Source organism: Hyla sarda, chromosome 4 (assembly GCF_029499605.1).
Source record: "Hyla sarda isolate aHylSar1 chromosome 4, aHylSar1.hap1, whole genome shotgun sequence".
Lineage (NCBI taxonomy): Eukaryota > Metazoa > Chordata > Amphibia > Anura > Hylidae > Hyla > Hyla sarda.
The window spans coordinates 391570183-391583241 of NC_079192.1; the positions used below are offsets into that span (position 1 = coordinate 391570183).

At 39.6% G+C, this 13059-nt stretch overlaps 1 protein-coding gene across 17 annotated transcripts in view; it reads right to left on the minus strand.

Annotated features, from left to right (window-relative positions):
* Positions 1–13059, minus strand: part of LOC130267390 (protocadherin gamma-C5-like) — a 571493-nt gene that overhangs the window by 406168 nt on the left and 152266 nt on the right. For 2 of the 17 annotated variants that reach the window (XM_056517127.1, XM_056517122.1), the window contains exon 1: positions 6503–8899. The exons of the other annotated variants lie outside the window; for them this stretch is intronic. In XM_056517127.1, the coding sequence (XP_056373102.1) occupies positions 6503–8884 (2382 nt within the window). In that variant the 5' untranslated portion in view covers positions 8885–8899. Of the gene's footprint in view, positions 1–6502; positions 8900–13059 lie in introns of those variants that run through there. 17 annotated transcript variants of the gene reach the window in all.

Here is a 13059-nt window from a genome sequence, read left to right on the forward strand (position 1 = left end):
GGCCTTTTATAGGGGGGGGGGGGGGGTAATTAAAGCTTAATTACTTGGGTGGAATAAAAAACTTCCACTGTCCTGCCAGCTTCACATGGGCAGAACACCCCACTTGTGCTGCTGTTAGGACTAAGGGAAAACAAATTTACATTACAAATTTATGCTTCTTTTTTAACTTCTTTTCTGTCTGTCCACAAAGTTCTCTGCTGACACATCTGTCCGTGTCAGGAACTGCCCAGAGCAGTAGAGGTTTGCTATGGGGATTTTCTCCTGCTCTGGACAGTTCCTGACATGGACAGAGGAGTTGCCAGAGAGCACTGTGGATGGACAGAAAAGAAATAAAAAAAGAAAAAAAAAATTCTGGATATTGCTCACACAACGGCTGTGGTAAATTCCGTGCACCTGGGATGTAGGAAGCAGAGAACAAGAGTGGCATAAAAAAGGTAAGCTGTCATATTTTTTTATCTTTTTCTTATAGATAAATTAACCCTAACCCACCCCCCATTTATGAGGGTCAGGGTTTTTGTTTAAAGTCCCATGCAAGTCTATGGGAAATTTGTGTTCCAGTATAACTTCCAAATGGCTGAAGATATTTTGATAAAACTGGGCAAACACGTTCCCCTATATGGCAAATAAAAATAAATATATTTCAAGTAACCCTCACCTACCCCTTTACTTAAAAGATGTAGGTTTTTGTCTCAAGTCCCATGCAAGTATTCCTCTTTGCTCTGCATCTCCTGGTGAGTGTGTCAGTCTTGCTTTCAAGCCACACCCCTTCCACATGCCCTGCCCCATTTCACAAAGCAACACACCCTTTATTTTCTACCATTTTGTGCATTGGCCCAGCTTGCAAGCAGGGCTGGCCTTAGGTGTTCAGGCGCCCCGTGCGAGCTAACCTTGTGTCGCCCCCCATAAACGTACACAAAGAGGAAAAAAATCTTTGTGACAAATATTTTTTTTTATATTTAATCAGTCCCCTGCCCCCTTAATCAGTCCCATGTACCCCTTCACCAGTCCCCTGCCCCCCCTTAATCAGATGCAGTATAGTTCCCCCACATTAGGTGCAGTATAGCTCTCCACATTAGGTGCAGTACCCCCCACATTAGGTGCAGTATAGTTCCCCCCACATTAGGTACAGTATAGTTCCCCACAGTAGGTGCAGTATAGTTGCCCCACATTAGGTGCAGTATAGTTCCCCCACATTAGGTGCAGTATAGTTACCCACATTAGGTGCAGTATAGTTCCCCCACATTAGGTGCCGTTTAGTTCCCCCACATTAGGTGCCGTATAGTTCCCCCACATTAGGTGCAGTCTAGTTCTCCACATTAGGTGCAGTATAGTTCCCCCACATTAGGTGCAGTATAGTTCCCCCACATTAAGTTGGCAGTATAGTTCCTCACATTAGGTGCAGTATAGTTCCCCCACATTAGGTGTCATATAGTTCCCCACATTAGGTGCAGTATAGTTTCCCCACATTAGGTGCAGTATAGTTACCCCACATTAGGTGCAGTATAGTTCTCCACATCAGGTGCAGTATACTTCTCCACATTAGGTGCAGTATAGTTCCCCCACGTTAGGTGCAGTATAGTTTCCCCACAGTAGGTTGGCAGTATAGTTCCCCACATTAGGTGCAGTATAGTTCCCCACATTAGGTGCAGTATAGTTCTTCACATTAGGTGCAGTATAGTTCCCCCACGTTAGGTGCAGTATAGTTCCCCCACATTAGGTGCAGTATAGTTCCCCCACATTAGGTTGGCAGTATAGTTCCCCACATTAGGTGCAGTATAGTTCCCCACATTAGGTAGTAGCAGGTTCCCCACATTAGGTAGAAGCAGGTTCCCCACATTAGGTAGTAGTAGGTTCCCCACATTAGGTAGAAGCAGGTTGCCCCCATTAGTTAGAAGTAGGTTCCCCACATTAGATAGTCGCAGGTTCCCCCCATTAGGTAGTAGCAGGTTCCCCACATTAGGTAGAAGCAGGTTCCCCACATTAGTTAAAAGAGGTTCCCCACATTAGGTAGAAGCAGGTTCCCCACATTAGTTAGAAGCAGGTTCCCCACATTAGGTAGTCGCAGGTTCCTCACATTAGGTAGTAGCAGGTTCCCCACATTAGGTAGAAGCAGGTTCCCCACATTAGTTAGAAGAGGTTCCCCACATTAGGTAGAAGCAGGTTCCCCACATTAGGTAGTAGCAGGTTGCCCCCCCCCCCCCCGGACTCACACACACATACAGACAGAAAGACATGCACACACAGACAGACAGACACCCACACATACACACATAGACACGCTAACCTGTCCTGCGCTGCGCTTCTCTCCGACGGCGGCCTGATGAGTGACGTCACTGACGTCCTCCTGTGCGGGTCTGTGGAGGGACGTCACATGTGCGACGTCCCTCATCAGACTCGGGCCGGCCAGCCAACCAGAGACGCGGAGGAGGGCGGGTAAGTAAAACCTCCCTGTGTAATGAAGAAAACTGTGCCCTGAAGCGGAATGTGACCCTTCGCATAGGGACACCGTTGAGGGAGGGTAGTGGGAATGTAATGAGAGGGAGAGGCCTACACAGCAGAAAACTGAGTCCCTGTGTGGAAACTGTACAGGGCACAGTTTTCTTCATTACACCAACATTTAGCGCTGCTTGCCCGAAGCAGCGCAAAATTTCTGAAGAAGTTACCTGCCCGGCGCCCGGAACTGCACGTCGGGCAATACAAATTACATATACTTGGTGCAAGCAGTGTCGGCCACCCGGTGCCCCTGTTGCTATGGCGCCCTGTGTGGCCGCACAGCTCACACACCCCTAAGGCCGGCCCTGCTTGCAAGTCTTGTTCATTCTCACAAAGCCACGCCCTTTCTATTTTCGACCTACAATCTCTTCATCAAAACTCAGTTCCACCTCAAGAAGGGATATGAGGAAGAAATATGAGGATGAGATATGAGAAAGGGATATGAGGTTGCGATATGAGGTCGGGATATGAAGACAGGATATGAGGTCGGCATATGAGGACGGGAAATGAGAATGAGATATGAGGACGGGATATGAAGACGGAATATGAGGTCGGGATATGAGGTCAGGATATAATGACGGGATATGAGGAAGGGATGTGAGGACAAAATACGAGAGCTTTCTCCTACTTTGCTTTTCCTCCCCCACAAGGATTACGTAGGAATAAAAAGAGCAATGCCAGGTACTCGGGCAATGGGCAACCCTAATAATGTAAATAAAAATAAAATAAACTTATTTGGTATCACAGTGTGTGGAAATGTCAGAGCTATTAAAATATAATGTTAATAAAACCACTGTTACGTTGAGCAGGGATTGTGTGAAGCCCTAATATTGCCCATACGCTCTGTCCCTGCCTACTGGTGTCCCCGTCCTAAACAACGGGTCCACAACCACGAGGACATTCCCTACTTACATGCGTGCAGAGACGGACAGAGTCAAAACGATAAAATACAATGCAGATGGAGCCGAGAACAAGTTGGAGGCACACGAGGCACACAAAACTAACAAAAGTAAATCTAAACAAACACACAGTCAAGTTAGAGTCAAACTAGCCAAGTCAGAAACAGGAATTAGTGAGATACCAATTCACAAGAACAGAAGAAAGGTCATAAACCATGCCAAGATCAATACACAGAATTCAGGAAACAACAATGCTGGTTAAACAAACAAGTTCTTTCACTGGCAACTGAAAACAGAATGAGCTGGATTTAAGTAGCTAAACCCAAAGATTTTTGGGTTTAGGCTCAGCCTAGTTAGCTGCTCACAGCCCAGATTGGCTAGGGCGTAGCCAAGCAACCAGGCCAAGCCAAAACTCAGGGAGGTTTAACCCTTTGGGTCAAACACGGACGAGTTATTACAGTACCCCCCTTTTAAGAGGGGCCCCAGGACCCTTAACAACCTGAGAGAACATAGGAACCGGCTTGGATACCGATGGACCCTCAATCTCATCATCTGTATCCTCATCCTCAATGTCACGCCACTCATTGGTGTCCTCACATTCCTCCTCAGTAACCTCCTCGCTTTTCACATAATTCAGATGTTACTTGCACAATTTTAACCTGCTTATTAGCACCCCCAGAATGAGCTGGACTTGGATGACATGGATGAGTCATTCCAACCACAAAATGGACAAAGTAAATGTAAAAAAAAAACAAAATCCAGAATTGCATATTTTTGGTCACATACCAAAAAAAAAGGAATGAAAGCAATCAAAAAATCCCCTCAAAACAAAATGGTACTGATAAAACAAACTAAAGAACACAGGGCAGAAAATGAGCCCTCATACAGAAAAAGTGTTAGAGAGGTCAGAATAGGACAATTTTAAGCATACTAATTTTCTTACAAAAAGTTATAATTTTTAAATAAATAAATACCGGCGCTTATATAGATTAAAAATTTATAATTTATTAACCCCTTGCCGCAGAACGCCGGGTTTACACGGCGCTGCAGTACGGGAGGGTTATGAAGCGAGCTCAGGAGCTGAGCTCGCATCATACCCACATGGTCCTGGCTGCTATCAGGAGCCAGGACCCGTGGCTAATGCCGGACTACGCTGTTCTGGCAGATGTCCGGTATTAATTCTTTAGACGTGGCGATCAAAGTCTAAAAGTGAAAGTAAAAGCATCCCGGAAGCTCAGTCGGGCTGATCGGGACATCGCGATAAAACCGCGATGTCACGATCAGCTAGGACGCAGCAGGAGGGTGCCTTACCTGCCTCCTGCGCGTCCGAACGGTGATTGATTGCTGCAAGCCTGAAATCCAGGCTTGAGCAATTAACCGCCAATAACACTGATCAATGCAAAGCTATGGCTTTGCAGTGATCTGTGTAAAAGATCAGTGTGTGCAGTGTTATAGCTCCCTCTGGGAGCTATAAAACTGCAAAAAAAAGTGAACAAAAAAAGTTAATAAAGATCATTTCACCCCTTCCCTAATAAAAGTTTGAATCACCCCCCTTTTCCCATAAAAAGAAAACTGTGTAAATAAAAATAAACATATGTGGTATAGCCGCATGCGTAAATGTATGAACTATAAAAACATATCATTTATTAAACTGCACGGTCAATGGCATACATGCAAACAAATTCCAAAGTCCAAAAAAAATAAGTTTTTTTGGACTTTGGAATTTGTTTGCACGTACGCCATTTTTGGTCACTTTTTATTACTTAAAAAAATGAATAAAAAGCAATCGAAAAGTCCGATCAAAACAAAAATGGTACTAATAAAAACTTCAGATGAGCCTCATACTGCCCCATACATGGAACAATAAAAAAAAGTTATAGGGGTCAGAAAAGGACAATTTTAAACGTATACATTTTCCTGCATGTAGTTATGATTTTTCTGAAGTAATAAAAAATCAATCCTATATAAATAGGGTATCATTTTAATCGTATGGACCTACAGAATAAAGATAAGGTGTCATTTTTAATGAAAAATGTACTGCGTAGAAACATAATCCCCAAAATTTACAAAATGACGTTTTTTCTTCCATTTTGTCGCACAATGATTTTTTTTCCATTTTGCCATTACAAAGTAGAATTGGTGGCGCAAAAAATAAGCCATGGATTTTTAGGTGCAAAATTAAAAGGATTATGATTTTTAAAAGGAAAAAACGAAAGTGCAAAAACAGAAAAACGCTATGTCCTTAAGGGGTTAATAAATACAGGACTTAAAAAAGAAGTGTTCCCTTGATTAGCAGCAATCCAAATATTCAATTGTCAATGATGCCTCAAATGTTACAAATGAGGTAACTATAATCAAGAATAAAAGGGTATAAGAATATTGATAAGGATTTACAAGAAAATACTATATGTTTAAAAATAGGGGTAGATGTTACATACCTATGTGGTGATGAACTTGAACATATGCAACTGTCCCTAGTCAGGTGACCTGACTAATTATGCATTTTAAATCCACATAAGCACCGGTATTTATTTATTTTTTTGCGGTTTATTTTACCTTATATTTGGTATTAGGAAGCGCTGGTATAATATATGCAATTTATAATTTTTATAAAGTATTAAAAAAATCTTTATAAATTGTGTGTATTTGTAAATGTATTTATAGTTATTAAATAGTAAAGAGGAAAAATGGAAAAATAGCATTTCAATCGCCTCCCACACCCATTTTTGAGTTATAGCGATTTTTAACCCCTCTGACCACTGGAGTAATCCATCAAGAGTACTGGGAACATGAAATTATAGGAGTGATGCTCCTACTTTGATGGGGGTGTGCATTTTTTATGTATGAGAGCTTGTATTCAGCGCTGTCCGCACTCACACAGTAAATCCCATGAGATGAACAAGCTTTCATGAGATTCTATTGACTGAGTGCAGACAGCTCTAAACATATACCTCCACACATTAAATATGCTCACTCCTCCCCCCCCACCCCCCATCATAGTAAGTACAGCATAGTTTTGTGGCATCAAGGTTGTAATTATTGACAAGATTATTACTATCATTTTTAAATATAAGAGAAGAAATATAGAAGTTAAAATAATATCTAAATACCTGAACAATGTTGTTGGGAGGTAAGTCAGTGTTTGCAGAATCATTCATCGCTGTGTTATCAGTGTCTATGAGATTCTCTGTAGGAACGTTCTGCACTGGTTTCAAATAAGCCATTTCATTCTGCTTTGAGTCCAGAGTCACACACACATCATATGAGAATGGGAAAGGTAAACTTGTATCACTGATCTCAGAAGGACATCCCAGGGTGAACTGAGGATACACATTTCCACTATATGCTCCAAAAGTTGGTGGGATGTTGGCTTTTCTGCATTTCAAGATAGCAATAATAATAACAGTAATAATGAATAAACAAGATATAAGAGCTATGGAGATAACTAGATAGAAAGATACAGGGGATTTACTGTCTGAATTCGTCAAATGCCTTTTTATCTCTGGTACAACTTGTTGAAAAGTCTCTGCAACAACAAGATTCACAGTAACTGTAGATGACAGAGATGGGACTCCATTATCCTTCACCAGAACCACAATCTTTTGTCTTAAAGTTTCTATATCTGGAAGATCTCGTCCAATTCTGATTTCCCCATTATATTGGCCGATTGTTAATAGAGATGGATCAGGAACCTGTAGTAAGTGATAGGAGAGCCAGGCATTGTGCCCAGAGTCAGCGTCCACTGCAATCACTTTGGTGACTAGATAACCTTTCTCAGCAGAGTGAGGAATAAACTCAAACAATGCTGATCCCTCAGTGTCTGCTGATGGGTAGAGGATCTTAGGAGCATTATCATTCTTATCAATGATACATATCCTCACTGTGACATTACTGCTTAGAGGAGGAGATCCACTGTCTTTAGCCATCACCTGGAACTGAAATTTCCGCAACTGTTCATAGTCAAATGATCTCTGGGCATAGAGAACCCCAGTCATTGAGTTGATGGAAATATAAGATGTGACTGGAATATTATCTATGTTGCTGTTCACAATGCTGTATAAAATTTTCCCATTTTCACCTCGATCAAGATCTGAAGCAACAATATTATGAATTGAGGTCCCAGGTTGGTTATTTTCCATAATGTAGACAACGTAGTTTGCTTTCTCATAAACTGGAGCATTGTCATTGACATCTGAAATAGTCAACTGAATGGTTTTATTTGTAGACAATGGAGGAGATCCTTTATCAGTACACTTAATGATGAGATTATATACAGAATTCTTCTCTTGGTCCATGCTAACTGCAGTTACAAGTTTATAGTAGTTGCTGGATGATGGTAACAGCTGGAAATCCTTTATGTCTGAGATCTGACAAAGAATCTCACCATTGACCCCAGAATCCAAATCCCGGACATTAATTATTGCTATGACAGTACCAGGTGGAGAATCTTCTGGAATTGTTGTTGCAAGAGTGGTAACTGTAATATCTGGAACATTATCATTCACATCAATCACTTGTATTGACACCTTGCAATGTGAGGTAAGACCTCCACCATCTTTAGCTTCTACAGTCATTTCATAGCTGTCTGATACTTCATAGTCTAAAGTTCCTATTGTGACGATGTTTCCTTTTGAAGGCTCTATAGAGAATATTAGGCCAGCACTTTTTGTGCTATAGCTAAAAGAATATGATATTTGTCCATATGCACCTTCATCTTCATCAGTTGCATTTAAATGGGCCACTAAAGAGCCAACTGGTGCATTCTCAGGTAGCCTTATGCTATATTTGTCCTGAGTAAATGCTGGAAAGTTGTCATTAACATCTAGAACAACAACTCTTATGATGGCAGTACCAGTTTTGGAAGGTCTACCTCCATCAGAAGCTGTCAGTGTTAACTCATATAAACTTTGTTTTTCTCTATCCAAAGACGTTTTTAGTATAACTTCGGGAATCCTAATTCCATCATCAGTGATTTTTTCTCCAAGACTAAAGTATTCATTATCACTAAGAGAATAATTTTGGATGGAATTGGTGCCTAGATCTGGATCTTCTGCATTTCCCAATAAAAAATTTACTCCTGGTATTGCAGACTCACTAATGCTTATATCAAAATGTGTCTTAGAAAATGTAGGAGCATTATCATTCACATCCTGGATTTCTATAGTGATTGTGTAAAAAGTCAATGGGTTTTCAATCACAGCTTCAAGGTTTAATACACAAATAGGTTTAGCACCACACAATGTTTCTCTATCAATTTTCTCTGATACAATCAAATCTCCATTCTCTAAATGAATCCTGAAATATTGTTTTACATCATGAGAAACAATCTGGAATTTTCTAAAGGTGAGGTCCTTCACATTAAATCCAAGATCTTTTGCTACATTCCCAACTACAGATCCCCTTTTCAGCTCTTCAGGTATTGAGTATTGTAATTGGCCTGAGATATTCCCAAAATAATATGAAAAGAAACATAGGAATACTTGCCATATCATTGTCCATTGTGTCCCTCTGCATCTTGTGTTATTTATCATTGTTAAATATTATAGGAGGAGATTTTAAAGGCTTCTTGTAAAGCAGATGTGTAGCAAACTGCAAGATGCACTGAATAATTGGTTCAGGATTTTCTAGAGCTCTGTGCATTCACCCTGCATGAGTTCACTTTTTCAGCTACAAAATACTACAGTCTAATAGCAGCACCCAGAGTTCAAATTGAGGTACTACAAGCAGTCAGAAAAAAGTATTCAGTATTCAATACTATTTAAAAGTGTTGTTTATGTGCATTTTTTTTGCTAAGAAAGTAAGTATATAATATACTATAATAGACAATATGTCAATCATTACAAATAAAATTATACAATACTAAATAAGATCTTTAGTAGCACAAGGACGTTGTCTCAGTCACATACTGTATCTTAGACGAAAGGTGTTATAATAATAAAAGTAATAGATATTATAAGACAATTTGCTATACAAGTTAAACATATTGGGCCTCATTTACTAAGAGTTTAGGGTTTTTACTAGTGGTAAAAGTTGTTTCAGACTTGAGGGAGTTCTCTCTCTTTACTATTGGGAAAAGTCGGGAACATTTGACAAGCTTTTTCTAGGTCTATATTTCCAGCCATTTACCCACAAGATTTTCTGTGAATTCAATAGTAATTCGGTCGGGTTGTGAAACCACGCCCCTTTTCGGGCAGACCACGCCCCTTTTTGGCTTTTCACAGTGCAATGTCGGTTTTGTTGGATTTTTTAGGCGCACACTGTGCAAACTGGTGCAGACTGGCGCAGACATGTCTCAGACACTCTGCGCCAAAGTAACCAGACAAAAAACGGTCGGTTCCAGCTTAGTAAATGAGGCCCACTATGTTCATAACAAACTACTCACGGTCCAACTTAAATGGATTTTTCCATATTTTTATTTATAATTTAAGATATTTTTTTCCCATTTACATGACTTGTATATTCATTTAATTTAACCTGAGCTTCAACCTGCCACGCTACATTTCAGGGTCAGACAACCTGATACTATAGCTAAACATGGGCTTGATAGAGCTTAATATCGTGGGTTTTTGTATTTCCATGTTATTAGTGATAAATGTGCTGAAGTGACTATTGTTTGAGAAGATTTTGCAATCATGTCATAGGGCAGATTAATATAATCAACAAAAAGAGGCAAATTGTCTTCCAATTATCAGAGTGGTATATGTTTAATAATGCATTAGATGTTCTTGGTAGACATGTTAAATATTTTTACTGTAGGTATAGCAACTCACAAATGTGCATCATGAGATGAATGACTTATACAAAAACATGACTTCACAAAACTCTGTCCAGAGATGTTTATCCTCTAGGTGTCTATGTGTGGACACCAAGTGGTTTAGATATATATTGCAGCCTGTTTTGCTAGCACGTCACAATATTGTATTTGTGTCATGACAAACTGAATTCCTTAACTAAGTTTTAGGACATGTAAAGATGGGCTTGTCACCATATCTAGCTTTTAAGTCTATCATCAACAGGGAACACATAAACCTTTGTGTAAGCAGTTGCCAATTGCCCCATATAAGTGTAAAAAGGACAAAAAATCCTTAATAAATCCTTTGTTCAACAACCTATCTTCAACAACCCAATATCCAGGCCCCTATTGAACTTGGTCAGTGAATTAGCCATCACAATGTCATGTGGCAGAGAGTTTCATAGTCTCACTACTCTTACAGTAAAGAATCATCATCTGGAATAATGATGAACTCTCCTTTCCTTTATATATATAGAGGGAGCCCTCTTAAATCCCTATAGATCTTGGTGCATAAAGATCACCAGAAAGATCTCTGTCCATTCATGTATTTGTACATTTTAATTATTTTAGATCCCCTCTATGCCATCTTTTTATCCAAATCAAATGACGCTAGATTTTAAAATCTGTAATGATACTGCAATGTACACTTGGCACCCTATTATACATAGATGTCAAAAACTATATGTTCCATGAGTGGTCTAGTTAGTGACATATAAGGTGACATAAACATGTATTAATAAGAAGAGGTAGTAATGCTGACCCCTAATAGTACTCCATTCAAAACTATGACCCAATTAGAACATATAATACCACATAAATGTAATAATATTTATGTGGTACAGTACCAAGCAACTTTGTAAACTAGAAATTCAATTGTCCCATGGAATCTAATCTGACAGGACCGATCCCTCATTAACCCATGGGTATGAATCAGCAACGTGAAACATACCCATTACAGAATCCATAAATATTAGAAATATTAGCTTGTTTAATCCCCTTATGGTATATGTAGTTCATAGGACCTATTTGGCTTTTAGATGGCTAATTTATAGTGAATTGTGTGTTCCTTTTTCTCTTTTCAGGGGGAGTGGCACCCTCTTTAGCCGTGTACCCCTCCCTGTTCACAGGAGGTTTTTTAAATTGATAGTCGATCCTGCATGTCACCCAGTCAGAGGCTATAGGCCAAGCAGAGATGACTGGAATGAGTGTGTTAGGGTCCCATCTGAATTGAAGCCACCTTCGTGTGGTGGATGGGGGACCCCTTTTGATCATAAAGTGCACTAAGGGCCTCCAATTTTTGACCAAGGGTGCTGCTGCAACCTTCTTTTGTATACAGTGAATTGTGTAGTTTAATATACAAAAAAGAACATTGTCCCAGTTCATCTCATTGAAGTTATCTTTTAGCTGTTTAGGCTGGGTTCACATTTGTCTTGCGTCCGACTCAGTAAACCCAGCCTGAAACATGCTGCAACTGATGTCCCAACTAATGACAAAATTGCATCAGTTGTTTAAATCTGGCAGTCATTGATTGTGCATGCTGGATAGGGGAACACAGCAAGATGTGCTCCCCTCTCTGGTGCCCATGCGGTACGTTCCCCCATCCACATCCAACTTAAGAAGCTGGATGAATGTTAACTATCCCATTCAAATGAAAGGGATCAACTCTACAACCAGTTGGTTTTCCTCTGATGCTTTTTCTTTAGCGCCAAAGGGAAACACTGCTGAACAAAAGACATAAGTAAAGGGGCCTGAAAATAGACCTTTCTAAAGATTAGTATTTTAATTCCTTCACTACTAAATCTTTCGTTCAGATCACAAACAAACAATAAAAACTGTATGTGTCACATGTGGATATTGTTGCAGATTTATTATGGACCACACCCCTATACACAGAAAATGGTGAAATCAATCTCAAATCCACAACATAATAAGCAGATGTGGCTGCAAATCTGGAGGTTAACTTTGGCTCATGTGGATTGTTTTCTCCAGGTCACAACACAGGGACAGCAACTACATTATATATTTTTTTTAAATTACTCACTTAGTTGCCATCTCCCTCAACACTGCCAACCTAAGTACAGGTCCAGCGGGGCCTAATGGCAAAAACATCCCTGCTAACCTATAGTTTGGTATCCTGTCTGGTCTACTGTTTTAGTCTAGAAGAGCCCCTCTTATCTTATTAGGTTCTACACTAACTGTGCATAAAAAGGCATCATTTGACCAGGAGGACTTAATCCTTTTAATCATAACAAGTGAAAAAATCATTGAAAAGTGGTGGTTATGACAAAAAATATTAGGCAAAAAAAAGATAGCCTAGACAAATATCAAACATATGTTATTTACCTAATATAAAGAGCATATTTCACACATGTAGGCATACTATGGCTCCATTCAACCAACAAGTTGTTTTGTATGTCATTTCGAAAGTCACTTTTGTTGCAGGCTTTTTGGTGGACACGTGCATAATTTATGATATGTGTGATGAATAATGTGCACCAAAGTCCACCAAAACTAACAAAATTACTTCACAACACAATTTCTCACTTTGTAAAGCAGGTTTCTGAAGTTGGTCTATGTTTGCAGGTTTTTTTCAACCATTTTGTTGTAAATGTTGTGTATTTAAAAATATTGCAAATGATGAATTAATGACCACTACATATAAACGTGGCACATTTGAGGGAATATTTTTTTGCTCTAAGTCCTGACTCCTGAGGTTCCATCTTTAGTATGACAGGGTAGCTTTTTAAAAAAGTGGGGGAAAAAACGTATATGTTATACTAGACTGCACATCCATTTACTACTAAATAACTTAGGAAACTTGATTAAGAAAATGTGCACAATATAGTAAATATTATCAAAATGATATCAATAAAT